This window comes from Aedes aegypti, chromosome 1 (assembly GCF_002204515.2).
Source record: "Aedes aegypti strain LVP_AGWG chromosome 1, AaegL5.0 Primary Assembly, whole genome shotgun sequence".
NCBI classification, from domain to species: domain Eukaryota; kingdom Metazoa; phylum Arthropoda; class Insecta; order Diptera; family Culicidae; genus Aedes; species Aedes aegypti.
The window spans coordinates 23067388-23085120 of NC_035107.1; the positions used below are offsets into that span (position 1 = coordinate 23067388).

The 17733-nt window shown below is 45.6% G+C and overlaps 1 protein-coding gene and 2 long non-coding RNA genes across 6 annotated transcripts in view; 2 read left to right on the top strand and 1 right to left on the bottom strand.

Annotated features, from left to right (window-relative positions):
- The window catches only part of LOC5577042, a 33298-nt gene extending 26202 nt beyond the window's left edge, over window positions 1–7096 (top strand). For all 4 annotated transcript variants that reach the window (XM_021839138.1, XM_001663088.2, XM_021839140.1 and 1 more), the window contains 3 exons: window positions 62–167; window positions 6121–6716; window positions 6780–7096. In XM_021839138.1, the coding sequence (XP_021694830.1) occupies window positions 62–167; window positions 6121–6716; window positions 6780–6959 (882 nt within the window). In that variant the 3' untranslated portion in view covers window positions 6960–7096. The remainder of the gene's footprint in view (window positions 1–61; window positions 168–6120; window positions 6717–6779) is intronic.
- Window positions 7097–7882: 786 nt separating this feature from the next.
- On the top strand, window positions 7883–8547 carry LOC110674372. The gene is made up of 2 exons (XR_002498801.1): window positions 7883–8120; window positions 8192–8547. It is a non-coding gene; the product is annotated as an uncharacterized LOC110674372 (long non-coding RNA).
- A 2565-nt stretch (window positions 8548–11112) lies between these two features.
- Window positions 11113–12507, bottom strand: LOC110674373. The gene is made up of 3 exons (XR_002498802.1): window positions 11969–12507; window positions 11847–11914; window positions 11113–11724 (listed from the first exon to the last, which is right to left on the bottom strand). It is a non-coding gene; the product is annotated as an uncharacterized LOC110674373 (long non-coding RNA).
- Between the last annotated feature and the right edge of the window lie 5226 nt (window positions 12508–17733).

Below are 17733 nucleotides of genomic sequence, written 5' to 3' on the forward strand. Positions count from 1 at the left end.
AAGTTTAAAACCGGTTCCAATTACTTCAGAATTCACTAACCCAAATTTCCACCTATAACAGATGCGTCCCCAAATCCCGTACGAGGACCTCGGCTCGAACAACACCAACGACCCAACCAAGCGGGAGTTCTCCGTCGGAGTGACCGTCGACGGGCAGCGATTCATTGGTAAGGCCCGATCGAAGAAATTGGCTCGCAAGGAGGCCGCTGTGGCCGCCTGCCGGCAACTGTTCGACGTGCAGTTTGTCGAAACCGGCGCCGCAGAGTAAACATGTCTCCACCGCGACGACGGTGGAGAGAGTTCAATCTCTTCGATATAACATTAGTACGCAGTTTAAATTATGTGAACTCAACATCCCTCCCTTTGACCCCTCCTAACGATTCCCAAGAATTTTATCCCCCTCCCCGTTCGGCGCCCGTTTTCTTGGAATTCGAATGGCGGGCGACGTAAGATTATTATTATTTTTTAATATCATGATGATAGACCAGACCCTCTACGTAAGATCATGGTTTGTAAAAAATATAGATTTTAGGTTTTCGCGCACAAACGCGCGAAGTTAAGCATCCTTGTTTTGTACACGGATTCTGCCTCCAGCTTCCGGCAGAATTGCAACTGTACTAACGCAGAAAACAGCAAACAAACAAACAAAAAAATGCTCCGGCGATCGTCTACGGAAGTGGGCGGTCGAGAGGGCACACAATTAAGTATTCCATTTTTGTGAACAAACAGGTGTGAATCAGCACTTCTTGACGGCGATTGATTATAGAATATAGAGGTTACTACCTACTTCTGTCTTAAAGTCTAGTAGTGTTAATCTTTTATTTAGTTTATCCGAAATCCTTGGTAAGGTACGCTTGGTAGGAATTGTTGCTCGTGTTTGTTATTTCGCTCTAGAGTCGGAACTTCTTCCACACCAGTTTTAAGGTTTTTGTTGGTTCTTGATCAGTATCTCCTATGACGGAATCCTTGTGAGACCTTTAGCAACTTCTTTGGAAGAGTTTGGATGTATCCATAATTTGCTCCCAATATAAACAAAGATGATTCGCCGATAGCCGTAGCGGTAAACGCGCAACTGTTCAGCAAGACTATGCTAAGGGTCGTGTGTTCGAATCCCATCGGTTGAAGATCTATTCGTAAAGGGAATGTTCACGACTTGCCAAGGTAAAGAGAGAGCTAAGAAGCTGGGTCTAGCCCAGTGGATCATTGAAATGAATAAAACGGCCGCCATGAAATGCATAGATCGCGCCACCTTAGTCTTGTGTGTTTGTCAGAACAGCAATGATGTCACAATGTTTAATCCCATATACGGTGGTGCCGCTGTTTTGATGCGGTGAGTGCCAAATGAGTGACCTTCAATGATCCGTTGAGACATAACCCCAGAAAAAAGAAGATCTTCTCAATTTTCAAAGCTAACACAAAATTTTCGTAAACAAACTGTGAAATGTCTAGTTAAGTAAAGTCATCTCTACACGGTGATGAAAGTTTCAGGGCTATCGAAGCCCTAGAAGATGAGTTCTGTTCAGTGACGTACTTCCAACATAGTCTCTCGTACAGATACACCTGGAGATCATCACAGCAAACAGAATACAAAACGACCACGTTTTGATTGATAAAAGGCACTTCTCCGACATTATCGACGTTAGGATCTATCGGTGTGCTAACATTGACCTCGACCACCTGGGAATGATCGAGCTGCATCGTTAACAACGTACAGTAGCCGGATATACAAAATATAGCATCTCGAAGAAACGTTGCCGGAAGAGGATTTGCTTACCGGAGCGCCTCTCGAGGACTTCTGGAGTACAAAAGCAACCATTAATATCGCAGGCGGTGCGAAGTCGGGTAGTTCAACGGTGTCGACGGAACGGTTGATTCGACGAGAAGTAGAATTATTTTGTGGGAGAAGAACGCTACGTGCGTGCGCCGTAATGTTTCAGCAAGATGCAGGCTACAGGAAAATTCTGCTAGAGTGACAATGAAAGGTCCGTCATGGTGAAAAGTAAGTCTATTGAAGCCGTTCACTAGCCCTCTGATGGAAAAGGGTCAGAAACAGTCGGGCAAAGTTTTAAAACGACCGGTGGTCTTTCGGTTTAAGCCACCGAGTTTTATCAAACGTCGTGGATTTTGAACGGTTACTACTTGGCTGTAGGCAGATCGTGGAAGCAGCAAATACTTCCATGAGAAAAGCGCCGCCTGAGGATGATGGAGTGTGTAGAAATGAGATGGACGTGAGGTGATCGAAATGTGGAAGCAGCACTACGATGAACACCTGAATAGCGTTGATGGCACATGAGCAGCAGGCAACAGTTGCAATGACTGCGGAGCAATGTTGAACAATGGTAACCAACCAGCCCCAAATTCGAGGGAAGTTGAGGATGCTATTCTACAGTGCAGGAATAGCAAAGACAGCTGGAGAAGATGGTATCTGAGCGGAACTTCAAGATGGGCCCAGAAAAGGTGGTGTCTTGTCTGTAGATGTAGAAGCAAGGCATAATATGCCCTGTCTACAAACAGGGCGACAAGCTGGAATGTGAGAACTATTGAGCGATCACTATTCTATGTGCCGCCTACAAGTTGTTGTCCCCGATGATCTTCCGTAGTCTGTTACCAATAGCAAATGAATTTGTAGGAAGCTATCAAGCCGGCTTCGTGGACTGTTGCTCAATGACGGACCAGATCTTTCGGTACGTCGAAGACTCCAAATATACTAGAAATGTCAAGTCCCCAAGCATCGCTTGTTCATTGATTTTGAATCACTCCGACAATTGGTGTGACTCTCCATTTGATTTACACGGCGAGTCACTTCACTCGAATCGAGAACAGTCACCTCGCTATGGCGAAGACCGACAATTATCGTAGAATCGACTCGTAGAATAAGCCTAAGTATCAACCGAATAGAGGATCATGAACAAGGTTAGCTTTTCCGCGAAGCTCAATAGCCGGTCAGAGCGATGGACATTAGTGTGGGACAAAATTTAAAATCTCGCTCCAGTCCACTTTTTGGATTGCATATAGGTCCCATAACAACTGTGCAAAATTTCAGCTCGATCGGTGAAACTATATTTTAGCGCCAGCCGTTCAAAGTTTGTATGGGATTTACTATGGGAAAACTTACTTTTGTAAAGAAAAATCGACGGAGGTCGCCCGTTGAGCTCTATAAAAAGTCTGAACACAGACCTCGATAGGTATTTTTACGATGAAGAATATTGCTGAAGACCGCGAAACAACCTGACACTTGTAAAAAAAGTTTTTTAATGAAAACCTATTGGCAAGGTGACGTTGATTAACACGTAAAGGAATAACAATAATAACAAAATCGGGCAAAATTTCCGAATAGTCTATGCTTAATAACTTTTTTCACAAGCATCGGATTACTTTGCGGTCTTCGGCAATGTTATTCATCGTAGAAATACCTATCGAGATCTGTGCTCAGAAATTTTATAGAGCACAATGGGCGACCTCTGGCGATTTTTCTTTGCAAAAGTAAGTTTTTACATAGTAAATCCCATACAAACTTTGAACGGCTGGCGCTAAAATATAGTTTCACCGATCGAGCTGAAATTTTGCACAGTTGTTATGGAACCTAAATGCAATCCAAAAAGTGGACTGGGGCGAGAATCTAAATTTTTCATATAACCGTGTCCCAGACTAATGGACATTGTGCAGAATTTCGTAAAGATATTGGGCAAAGACCTTCAGTTTGTTTGGATCCCGAGCCTAAAAAAGGGTGATAGACTGCCGTGCTTGTTGTTCAACAATTTAACAGCTGAGGTACGACGTAACATCAGACGAGGATGCCTTCGTCGTTTACCTCAGACAAGATCATATGAAGCAACAGTGTCAAATGAATCACGAGTATTGAGGAATTGATTTCATTGTTGGAAACTGCAGAATCTTGATAAGTTTCTACAAAAGAGAATGACATTCACGAAACGCGGATGTTCACTACAAAAACATGGCTACTTAGCAGTGGGCTGGATTGAAGGTTTTTTTTCGGAGATTATATTCGATTTGCTTGCGTTTTGCTAGAGAGTGGTCTGTGATGGCTCTAGGAATTGAATTCGTTTTGCGCGACTCGTTTTTTTTTTTGTTTCTTGTGTGTGTGCTGAGCGTGTTGCTTAAAAAATTGTGGTTCGTGGATGCTCGGTTCGGGACGGATTGTGAACTGCAGTTTTTGTCGATTTTTCTTGCGGCGCGTGAATTTTGATGGACAGTGCTATATTACGGCTCACGCTATTTTTCATTAGAGGAGCGACGGATTTCAGAGGAGTTTCGAAAAAGGAATTAGGTTAGTTTGTTCTGATCAGCAGCGCATGATTACAATGCGTAAATATTAACCATTTGTTGGCCAGAACGTCTACCAAACGTATCCTATGGCACTACCCTTTCCATCAACATTTCACAACACCCCGTAACACCTATGAGAGGTCGTAGAGTTCTCTGCATCTTTCTTAAGTAGGTATTCAATCAATCATCCTTTCCCATTCCCCAGCATTCGCAAGGACGTGGCCAGGACAGCTCTCGACTATTGGAGGATGCGTCAATCTTGTCTAAGAGTTAGAGTTTAGTCCCAAATTTCTGCCTTTGGTAACGGACGGGAAGAAGGCAACCCTCATACAATCGTCTAGGACTGTACCACCTACGAATTTGTGCGAAATGCTTAATGCCAATGCCAATGAAACACGACGCGAGACAAAACATAACACTTATAGTTCTTACAATCGTTACTTACGATAGTAAGAGCTATAAGTGTTATGTCTTGTTCAGGTGTTCATCGTAGTAATTCTTCCACTATTCAATCAAAGGTGATTTCTGCTGCACATTTTTGTTCTATCAATTTCCCAAGTAATTACTCAAAGGAGATGCCTCCAAAAATTTCTCCAGTCATAAATGCGTTAAAGGTTTCCCCGTGAAGTTTCTACAGTATCGAACGAAAGTTGCGAATCTACGCTACGGCGTGCAGATCGAAGACGTAATGTGGAGGGGACAAATGAACCATGAATTGTACTAGTTACTGAAAGAACCAACCATCTAGTCATAAATACGTTAGCCTGCAGCTGATTGGAAATACCTGGGCTAGGTTGCGTGGCTTAGTCCCAATCCAGCTAGCATAATTTGATGCTTATCAGGTTATCAGTTTCCTGAACTCTCCAATTGCAACAAATGAATACAAGAAAGATTATACAGCAGCGCAGGGCTGTGCATTTTTGAAAGCACGAAGGCTTGGTTGTGTCGTCTCGATGGTGACGAACAACTGAGGGTAAGAATTTCGTTTCATTTGGATTCATTGAAATCTATCAAAATGTTTGAAATTGAATTTTACCTATTTTTTGCAATAGTAATGTATGTTAGCTGTAATAAACTAAGATAGAGAAACTATGCGGACCACCTAATCGTTCATTTGAATTAATCAGCTCCTAAAGTTAGAGACTACCGATTGAAAAGCTAGCTCGCTGCGGGGAGGCTCTGATTTATGACGCGCGATGTACAAGCAGCACGAAAGACATGAGAGACTACGCTTGCTGCGATGTAAGGAAAGGTTTGTCGGATTGAAACGAAACAATAGAGTTTCAATTGAAAGGCAAGTTTGAGTCAGTCAGTTGGGGACTGAAAATGCTTTCAATGAAATTAAAATGTACGGCCCTGTACAGCATGGAATTATTAGTTAACCGACGGGCATTATGTCAACATAGTCGTTTGGGGGAGAGCAGAGCGTTTTAATGCAACAGGACAATTAACAGCGACGAAGAAGCTTCTGCAAGAATGTTATGAAATAGAGAAATCTTCTCATGAATGTCCCGTATTGAGATGTGCAGAAGAAAGCACCTTCGAACGAATGGTGGAAGCAGTACTACGATGAACACATGAACAGCACATAAACTAAGTGCAGTTGGCATGCAAGATAATCAAAACTGAATTCATTTGGATAGCTACAGAGAAGTTGGCTGTTAAATCCGAAGTAGGCTGGTACAACGAACAGATATCGGAGAATCGAGAGCAAAGGGTTGAACGTTGTTTTATGTTATGTACCTAGACATTGTAGAATTCAATCGTGATATGTTCTACGTCAATAACAGATGTCGATTATTACATAATTAAATTGTAATGTATTTTTTCCAGATGACGCCCTATGTTCATTTGGATTTGATCATCCGATCCCACAACTAAATTATTCAAAAGTGCGACCTGTTAAAAGATCCGCAAATTATACTCCGGAATCAACTGTACCGAAACGGATGTACAATAGCAACGATTTGACGTCAGATCTATCGACAACAAGCCAGGACTATGAGCGAAAGCCTGATATACGTTTGTTCCCGTCTTTTCCAATCCGGCAGCTGGAACCACAAGCGAATCGTCCAGTATTTGCACCAGGCAAGCGAACCGCCAATCATATTCCGGAATCTATGACATCGAAACGAATGTGCTTCAGCAACGATCTGCCGTTGAATGCATCGGAATTTCGTCAAGATTATGACCAAAAGCCCGATATCAGTTTGCTCTCGTCATTTCCGGGACAACCATTGAATCAACCCATGAGGGTACCGGCATGGCGATTCTTCGATCAGCGTCCATTGCCAAAGTTTGTGCCGAAACCATTGCATCGCAGAAAGAATCGTCGACCGTCGAAGGCACCGAAAAAGCGTCGTCCGAAATTCAAACGTGCGTTGCCGCCAAACGCAACGGAACGGCATCCATGCGATTTGCTGAATTACGTGAGTTGCTACCACATGAGTGGAGTGATAACACTAATCTACCGATCCAAACATTCATTTCAGATGTGTCCGCCATTTAAATTTACGCAATTAAAAACCACCATGACGCAGTATAGCCTCACCGTCAACGGTAAAGTGTACTTGGGGGAAGGTCGGTCGAAGAAACTGGCTCGTCGGAGTGCAGCAATGGCTGCTTGCGAGGAACTGTTCGGTGTGCAGTTTGACCGTTCAACGGTTAATTGATAGATCTACTTAAGTTTAATGTTAAGCAATAAGTCCTTGTTATTTATTATATAGTTTTATTAGATTGAGTAAGGGTGAGGAGCAGCATCCTATGAATTGGCTCAATTTACATTCAAGTGAGAACAATTTTTATGGAATATGATTATCTTTTTTCTGAACTGTGTTAGAAAATGAATACGAAAAAATGACCAAAAGTGTTATTTTAATTGAATTGAAAGCGAAACAAAAAGAAAAAATGACCAATTCATATCCTCAACCCATATACTGCAGTTATGGCACTATTTCATGAATGGCAATTCACGGAACTCCCGCTTCGATGAAGACAGGACTTACGTTTGCAGGACAGTTCCATTGCTTATCGCATAACTATGAACAGTAAGTAGTGCATACATGAATTGTGAACATTTATAAAACAGCTTGAATTATCAACAGGTGTGTTGTTCGAGCACATAATAGTCTTCTGGTAGGATTTGACCCAAAAACTTGATGTTTCGCACAGAGGCCAAGGAACTATTCGGATTGAAAACATACCAGGTGCAGAACTTCCAAAATCGGATCAAACACCAGAAATGTGATGCCAAAACGCGTACCCGGAAATTACACGCCACTGCCAACGAAATAGCAGTGCTGCATAATTGATCATGAGACTTACATTAGAATTTAAAGCAGTTCTAGGACAGCAATATTTCACGGGTAGGTAGAAGTTTGTTGTAGAAACTGTTTAAAACGGAAGAAACTGACGAAATATGCTACGAACTATCTCATTTTACAGGTCATATGCACTCGTTACAATATTGTCCAAAATTGCGCTGGAAGGTGTTAAGCGGAGAGCCGGGGTACGATTCTCGCGAGATCCAGTCAATTTGTTTGCTTCGCGGATGATATGGGCATTGTCGGCCGAACAATTAAAAAGGTGTGGCAGACCTGTGTACACCCACCTGAAACGCGAGGCAGCAAAAGTTGGACTGATGGTGAATGCGTCCAAGACAAAGTACTCGGTAACCACGCAGCCAGAAAAATGTCTACCATCATTGACAACCAGATGGCGTATGCAAAAGCCGATTGGTAGCATGCATTAGTAGCAAATGGGGGCCATTCTAGACAACTCAAAAAGTAACATCGACCATTTGTCCAAATAACTCCATCAGAGAAAGGTGGAAAGTGAGTGTAGTTTAAACGACATCCTGGAGCCCTGTGGTCTATACCGGCATTAACACCTATACTTCCCACAGAACCTCGTGGTTATAGCACAGAACCGTGGTTTATCTCAAAATTGGGCAACAGATCCGGCCATCGCTACATCAGGCCGAAGACCAGAAGACAAAGGGACGAGGTGATCCCAGGCCCATTCTTCAAGCCGATCATCGTGTGGTCCAGAAAGGCGGCGAAGATCGCGACGTTATTGGAAAAGGACCAGCAGATTACGCTTGCAGAAGAAAGGGGCCCCTGAAGAAGCAAGAAAACTAAGGTTAGAATAGTCCCAAGAAAGTGGGTGAGGTAGGGTGAAAAAGTGATAGCGAGGCTAGACAGAAGAAAAGTGTGTGGCAGAGAGAGAAGAAGTAGAGTAAACATAAGTGCGAAAAGGCAATCCAAATGTTTTCCTGAATTCTGCGAAACAGCAAGGTAAAGCATGCCGACTCTAGAGATCAAGGGTATAAACAGTCTCGTTAGCCGCTGGGGAGGGTCACCTTCAGTGAACCCGCCTTAAGCTGACTGAAGCTGTCGGTGATCAGTTGTGAAATACGGAGGCACATGCCCTTCACAAAAAGCTGCGTTAAAAAGTCACCCCGAACCAAATGTAACATGTACAAAACGCTCATAAAACCGGTAGTCCCCTACGGGCATGAAACGGAGACGATTGACGATCGATGAATCAAGTGCGCAGACGTGAAATGGCGTGTGTAATCCTGTCAAGGAATAATTTTGATTTGATAGCAGAGTTTTTTTCACATGATTTGAACGTGTTTTACAATGGTGAAATCCATCACTAGTTGATCTAGCTTGGCTATCATGACAAGAACTCACATTCGTCTCATACGCGTTACATGTTATTTTTGAGGAATCCGAGCGCTCGCATTGGGTGCTTGGTATCAGAAAATCACGCAATCGCTAATGAATTTCACAGCAAAGTCTTCGATTATGATGATAAAGACGCTTTTTACGCGCAGCTCGACCCAAGCCACGACGTCAAAATCATCATAGTAGATCTAAACGCTCAGGTTGACCAGGAAGAGGAGTTCAAACCGACTATTGGAAAGTTCAGCGCCCACCGGCTGACGAACAAAAACGGTTTACGACTAATTGATTTCGCCGCCTCCAAGAATATGGCCATTCGTAGCACCTACTTTCAGCACAGCCTTTCATACCAACACACCTGAAGATCACCACAGCAGACAGAATCACAAATCGACCACGTTCTGATTGATGGACGGCACTTCTCCGACATTATCGACGTCAGGACCTATCGTGGTGCTAACATCGACTCTGACCACTATCTGATGATGGTCAAACTGCGCCCAAAACTCTCCGTCGTTAACAACGTACGGTACCGACGGCCGCCCGGTATTACCTAGAGCGACTTAAGCTACCGGATGTCGCAGCTGCATACGGGCAGCACCTCGAGGCTACTTTACCGGAAAAGGGTGAGCTGGATGTAGCCGTTCTTGATTGGTTCGACGAGGAATGTAGGCAGATTCTGGAGGAGAATAATGCAGCGCGGACAGTCATGCTGCAGCAAGGGACCCGGCAGAACGTGGAACGTTATAGACAGAAACGGCAACTGCAGACCCAACTGCCTCTATCGGGAGAAAAAAAAATGCCGCGAAGGAGTGCGAGGAGATGGAAGAACTGTACCGGTCTCAAGAAACACAAGTTCTATCAGAAGCTCAACGCATCCCGCAACGGCTTCGTGCCGCGAGCCGAGATGTGCAGGGATAAGGAGGACGAGCGTGAGGTGATCGAAAGGTGAAAGCAGCACTTGGACGAACACCTGAATGGCACTAAGAGCACAGGCAATAAAGGATGCCACAACGGATGGAAACCAACCAGCCTCCAATTCGAGGGAGGTTAAAAGATGCCATTCAAAAGCTGAAGAACAATAAAGCTGCTGGTAAGGATGGTATCTAGCTGAACTCATAAAGATGGGCTCGGAGAGGCTGACCATTTGTCTACATCGATAGGCTGATAGGCACAATCTGGGAAGCATAACAGCCAAGTTTCAAAGAAATTCATGACTTCTTCAGCCGAATTCACGGAATAGCGCCAAACTAAGTGAAGCGCTTGCAAGTCAACCATTCGCTAAAATGTATGCAACTAGGAACAGTCGAAAATGTGGTGAAGAAACACGATTTTGAAGTGATAAAGATCAAGCCGACAAAATTTAAGTAATGTGTCTTTGGTTCAAGCCTACCACTACTGGCCGAAACAGCAGCAGAAACACGTACGGCAAACCAAACGTTCAGTGAGCCGCCCGCACAACTCGTCAATGAAATCACCACCGAGCAAGATCTTACCGAAAAACCCATTCGTGAAGTAGAACTGCAGCAAGCTACATTATCCGCAGAGTAGGAATCATCAGGCGGTAGCGATATGGAAACGGTTGACTTGGATGACGATGTTGAACCCAGTGACGTCACTCAATGGATCGCATGGTAAGAAAGGAAGGGGAAAATATGAAATAAATTGTATTTTATAGAATATTTATTCTTCAATCCGAATGATCGGAAACGATTGAAGGGTCGTTAATAGAACAAACAAAACAGTCAATTTTGGGTCGTCAGAGCGCCAGTGAACCGGAATCGTTGGACCGTACACGGCATCCAACAGGAGACCTTCGAATTTGTCGAAGAGCAACGATGTTTAGTCAGCAATCGCAGAGACTACCAAGAGAAGTTGTGCAGGGCTCTGGTATATTGCCGGCCCAAGCCTAGAGCGACTCATCACAGGGCTCAGAAGAAATTTTACAGGACTGACGTGAGGCCCCTAGAGTAGGGTGCGTCGCTCATAAATCTGTGCTAAACTCCGGCAAGATTCAACCATCAATTGGGTAAAAAAGTCATCATAGAGACACCGTAGAAATGTTATAGTGAGCAGCGTTTTTAACGACATTGAGTATATGAGCACAACCCTTCTCCCGATGTAGTTCCGTGAAATTCGAGGCATAGGGGTAATAGGGAGAGTTTACGGTTTTTACTGGTTAAGCTTCTAGTGAGTTCCTATTATAAAAACGTATAAGTGTATAAGCTACAATAAGTGACGAATGATAAAAAGCTGCGTAAAGAGAACGAGCGATGATGTAAATTGCACTGTTAGTAGTTCGTAATGAGTACATACATCATAGAGCCATCTGCATACTGCCCAATTCAACAGTACAGGTAACCCTGTCCCAGAAAATGTAATTGAGTGTTTCGAGTGCAAATATTTAAATAACGTCAGAAATCAAAGTCAGGACAAACTTGAGAAAAAAAAAAAACAGAACAATGTATAGCTAACTTGAATCAACGGAAGATGAAAGACGCCAATAGGACCATGTTCACCAACAATTACGCAAAGGCTTGAATTCCTGAAAGATGCTAGCCATATCGAGCGAATTCCTTGAATCTTATAACTGAACTAAACAATATTTTCAAGCCTAATGTAGCAATGATACGAAAGGTGTATCATATCAATCAATGTCCATTAATAGTGTTGCAATTGCAACGAACGAGAGACAGGTATCCGATTTTTTGAACGACGTATATTTGTTGATAACGAAGTTAAAAAACTCCTACCAAAGAAAATTGTTGTACAGTAGAGTAAGTTTATGTTGTACATAGTAGGTGTGTTTTGTTTCATTTCATTATATCTTGATTAGGGGAATTTAATGATAGCTTTTAAGAAAAAACTTACGTTTAGTGTCTCTGACTCGTGACTTGCTTGCTCGCAATAGAAATAATAATGAAGGCAGCAAAATTTAGCTAAAATTAGTTTTGACGTTAGGTTAAATTTCACAATAGTTCAATAACTTTTACCTGTTTTAATGTGTTCTATGTTCGTTTGAGTATCTTAGTATGTTCCAGTAGATTATAGGTGCTCAGGAAACTGTATTAAAATTTAGATAATTTAATTCAATTTGTTTTCTTGAACAGATAACTTTCAACTAACCTAGATATTTTAGAAGCCGTACTATTTAATTAACTTCTGATTACTTGTTTGCTGACGCACTTAATCCACTTGTTTTACACACTTTCAACTAGGATAGACTTTTAAATTTAGTTCTAGTTTTAGTTTAGCAGTAATTATGAGGTATTTTAACTCAAAAAATGCACTTTCTTTTATGGACAAACTCCACATGACTGGTCTTAGCTGACTTGCATGTTTTTTTTTTCCTCGACTGACGTTATCTGACACTTCTATGGCTAACACAATGAATCTCCGTCACCGTGGGCAAGGATGACAACTAAAGGTTGGTACCGGTAATGTGTTTGGATGTATGGTGCGATGCACGCGAAGTTGCAACACTCCCCCCCAGTACTTCGGGCTCATTGATCCGACGTACTCACGTTTGCACCAACGTCCAAAACCGCTAGTTTCACGGCGGGTCTCTCAAGGAGTGCTGTTGCTGTCTTCACCATAGCTCGACGAATCTGACCATCCTTCGATCGGATAGTGCGAACCACACGACCTTTCGGCCAACAGTTCCTCGGTAATGTCTCGTCTACGATGACCACGATGTCCCCTTCGGCTATGGGCTTGACGCGGGTGAACCACTTCGTCCTTCTGGTTAGGGTTGGCAGGTACTCGGACACCCAACGTCGCCAGAATCGGTTGGCGTAGACCTGAGACGTCTTCCAGGTGTGCTTGAGGGCGTACGTATTATCGTCGAATGCGATCGGGGGCTTTGAACCGTCAGATGACCCGAGCAGAAAGTGGTTCGGTGTGAGTGACTGGGCGTGCTCGTCGTCCAAGGGCAGCTCTGTCAATGGACGTGAGTTGACGATCAGCTCTATCTCGGTCAACATGTTTCGCAGTATTTCGTCTGTGGGTGTGCGTGTGAGTTGTGTGTGCTTTAGGGCTTTCTTCACCGTCTGTACTAGGCGTTCCCACGATCCGCCAAAATGCGGGGATGCAGGTGGGTTGAACGACCACTTAGTGTCTGCGGTGACGAAATGTTCCATCAGCTTATCCTGATTCACTTGCTGCAGCGCTTCCTTTAGCTCCCGGCTGGCTCCGATGAAGTTAGTACCTCTATCGCTGATAATTTCCAGTGGAGTGCCTCTTCTGGCGATGAAGTTACGAAGGGCGAGGATACACGAGTCCGTAGTGAGGCTATTGGCAACCTCGATGTGCACGGCTCGCACGGTGAGGCAGGTGATCAAAACTCCCCAACGTTTCTCGATCCTCCGGCCAACAACTACGTTCATCGGCCCAAAGTAGTCGATACCAATGTAGGAGAATGGGCGGCAGAAGGCTTTCAATCGTGCAGGTGGAAGAGCAGACATTTCCGGCGCAGCTGGCTTCGTGTGGCGGTTCTTACAGAGTTGACATCGATTTCGTACACGATTGTACATGGAGCGGAGTTGAGGCACGTAGAACCTTCGTCGGATGTCGTTGAGGGCAGTCTGGTGATTCATGTGACAGTACCGTTGGTGAACGCTGGCAATGATCAGATCCGTTACCGTGTGGCGCTTGGGTAGCAGAATCGGGTGCTTCGTACACTCATCTACAACTTCGCAGGCGTCTATACGGCCTTTCATACGCAATAATCCATCTTCGTCCAGGTACGGACTCAGCTTATATAGCGAGCTATTTTTCGGCAACGGCTTACTTCTCGATGAATGTTTTGACTCCTCTAGTAGACCGATCTCGGGGGCGAACTCAGCATCCTGCACCATCTTGAAAATCAACAATTCTGCTGCCTTCAACTCCTCCTGCATTAGCGGACCGGTGACGATTGAGTTTTCCGCCAGCTTTTTACGCAAATTCGTCGTATATCGTCGCACATATGCCACACGATGTAACAGATCACTCCACTTTGAAAAATCTTCCCAACGAAAAAGCGCAGGCTGCGTAAAGTGATGGAGCGTCCGCGACCGCATTTCTTCTGCGGTCTCTTCGCAATTTGACGGTGGGGAAGGCCACTGCTCTCTCGACTTCCACAGGAAATCTGGAGCATGGAACCACCGACTTGTAGGCGACAGATCTGGTGACTTCTGCCACTTTGTAGCATCATCGGCTACGTTTAATTTGGTCGAAATCCAGTTCCACTCATTCGTCTCCGTCAGCTCCAGCAATTCACTGACACGCACTGCTACGAACTGGTTCTATTTTCGGTGGTCTGAATTAAGCCAGCAGAGTACGTCACGAGAATCTGACCAGAAAAATCTTTGTACGGGCTTCAGCTTGTGGGTTTCCATGACATCGTTCGACAAACGAGCTCCGGTTATCGCTGCCTGAAGTTCTAGCCTAGGGATCGACATGAATCGCAATGGAGCTACTCGTGCCTTCGCGCCGACAAGCGCGCATTCCACCATGCCGTTTTCTTCGAATCGCAGATACGCTACCGCTGCATACCCGTTTTCCGACGCATCTACAAACGTATGAAGTTGTATTGTGTTCTGCTGTCCGATACTGGTCTTCAATCGGTAACACCTAGGCACGCTAACGTTCTCCACCTGAGGCAGAACTCGCAGCCACCTCCCCCATTTCTGGAACTGCTCGTCTTCGATCTGGTCGTCCCAGTCGACGCGACTTCGCCAAATCTCCTGCAGCAGCATTTTCAGGAACATCAGGAAGTTTGACAGAAGTCCCAGCGGATCGTAGATCATCATCAACGTGCTTAAGATCTGACGTTTAGTAGGCACGATGCGACCCTGGAGTAAATCCGCACTAATCCTTGGCGATACTTTAAAGGTGAATGTGTAAGGAGGGCCAATTAGCAAACCGATCTGTAATTCCTAGCAGACGAACATAGATCGTCTGGCGCATAAGCTAGGAATTTGGAGGCCCCACTAAGGCCCTCCTTACAAATGTATCGGTGGCGGTACACCACCACATGCCAAGGACTTTCTCTGTTCCCAACTCGCTGGAAAGGTTCAAGCTTTTCTCGCCAGGTTTCGCTTCCAGTTCTTGCAGTACGCGTTTCGAGTTCGACAGCCAGTTACGAATTTCGAATCCAGCCTCCGCGTGAACGAAACGAACATCCTTCGCCAGCTTCACAGCATCTTCTTCAGTTTCCTCGCTAGAAAGCATGTCGTCGACGTAATGTTCGTCGACAATGGCCTCTGCGGCCCTCGGAAATTGCTCCAGAAATCTTCGCGCGTTGTGGTTTTTTACGTACTGCGCGCAGCTTGGCGAACACGTAGCCCCGAACGTCATTACTTTCATCGCGTAGACATCTGGACTTCGGTCATTCTCCCCGTCACGCCATAGGAATCGCTGGCATTGCTGGTCGTCTTTATTCACCATCACTTGGTGGAACATTTCCCGAATATCGCCGGTAACGGCAATCCGGTATTCTCTGAAACGACGCAATACCGATGGAAGGGAAGTGAGTTGATCTGGACCGCTCAGCAGGAAAGAGTTCAACGACGTTCCCGCCACTTTTGCTGCCGCATCCCACACGATACGTAATTTCCCCGGCTTGTTGGGATTCACCACTGGGAAGATGGGAAGATACCATACGCGTGGGAAACGCTCTGACAGTTGGCTCTCCGTTAGCTTCTCGATATACCCGTTCCGTTCATAGTCCCGGATTTTCTCCTTCAGCGCTTCAGCCAGTTGCGGTTCACGTTGCATCCGCTTCTCCAAGCATACCAGTCGCCGCATGGCCATTGACTTGCTGTCCGGAAGTCGGACGTCATCGTACCGCCACAACAAACCGGTTTCGTACCGCTTCTCCTTCAAGTGCGTCAGCGATACCAGTAGTCGTTCAGCTCGCTCGTCGTCTTTCGATAATAGCGGTTTGATGGGGCTCGTTATACCTTGGCTCTCCAGCGAAAAATAGGCTTTTACGGCGTTGTGCAGTTCGATATCCTTCTGCTCACTGCACTGACACAAGTGGAAGCTGTGTGCCCAGTGAAATCCGTCACCGCTTGGACTGCTGTAGAGCAAGGACCGAACACTATCCAGCCTAGACGAGTTCTGGTGGCGATCGGTTCGTTGATTCCTCCTTCTCTGCTATCTAGCGCATGACCCAGGCGAATATTGTCCATTCCAATGAGTATTCGTGGCCGGACGTTACGGTAAGAAACAGCTGGCAAATCTTTCAGATGGCTATACTGCCGCATTAATTCTTCCATCGCGAGTGTTTGTCGTGGTAGAGAGAGACTTTTCACGGTGTGTACCTTGGGGATCCAGAAGGTATTCGATTCGTGCGCTCCGGAAATCGCCAGCGCCAGCATCACAGAATTCATTTCTTGACGCTGATGATCCGCGGTCCATTCTAAGCACAAGGGGTATGATTCGCCTTCAAGTTCCAGCTCTTTCAGTAAACTGTGTTCCATCATCGTTGCTGATGAGCCGTCGTCCAAAAAGGCGAAGGTACGTACGGACTTTCCTCTTCCGTGAAGCAGCACCGGGACGTATCGGAAAAGAACTTGGCTGACTTTGCTCACGTGGGTGTTACACGTCTCGGTATGCGATTACACAGCGGATTGGGAAGTCGACGGTTGAGAGCTCTCTTGTCGCTGGTATCTGGAGTCGTCATGTAGCAGCTCGTGATGCATGTACGTACAACCGTTCCTTCCGCAAGCTTGCTTCACTGTACAAGCTCCAAAATGTTTCACTAGACACTTCCGGCACAGCTTGTTGTGCTTGAGCGTAGTCCACCGCCCACTAACACTCATATCTCGAAACGCTTTGCACGATCCCACGCTACTGCAGCCTCCTTGGCAAATTACGCACTGCTTACTGGCCTGCTTCTGCTCAATCTTCGGCGTACTTGTTGGGGCTGACGTCCGGCTAGAGCTGGCCTCGTAATGAAAGTGCAATTCCTCCTTCCGACCACGCTTTTCCTGCTTGCCCACATTCGCAATGATGGACGTTGGGACTGTTACTACGCATGCTGCCTCCACAAGCGTACCCAACCAGGAACTGAAGTCCGATAGTGTGACCGCTTGCAGCATTTGCCGATGCTTCGCCCAGTCAAGCTTGATAGTTGGCGGCAACCTGTCCACCAGCTCTTGAAGAAGCGCCACGTTGCACAGATGCTCGTTCAAACCGCAGGCTACGATTGTCGCACACATGTTCTGGACCGCTACACCAAAATCGATCAGAGTTCCAAGTTTCTCCGTCTTCGGCGCAGGCATCTCCCGAATCTTGTTAACTAGCGAGTGGACAATCACTTCTGGACGGCCGAACAGGGTACGTAGTGTACCAATCACTCCTGCAAGCCCAGCTGGGTACAACAGTCTACTCCTTACCACCTCGAGAGCCTTTCCTTTCAGACTCCGCTGAAGCCGAAGAAGGTTCTCTTCGTCGCTGAAACCGCACATTCTTGTAGTGCTGTCATAGGTGGCAATGAACAGCGGCCACTCCTCGGGATTGCCGGTGAAGATGGGAAGCTCTTTCGCAACTGCTTGTCGCGCAGCAAGCTGACTTCTGCTAAGCTCGTGTGTACCAGTCATCGATGAAAGGCCAGAATGATGATTCGGAACAAATGCATGCGCGTCAACGTTCAGGTCGCTGGAATTTGCCCCCGCTTGATCGCTGGAATGTGTTCCCGCTTGGTCGCTGTTGCCAATCTCCATCGCTCTCAATCGTCCTTCAAGACGCTTGGTCTCCAGTTCCTGCTTCT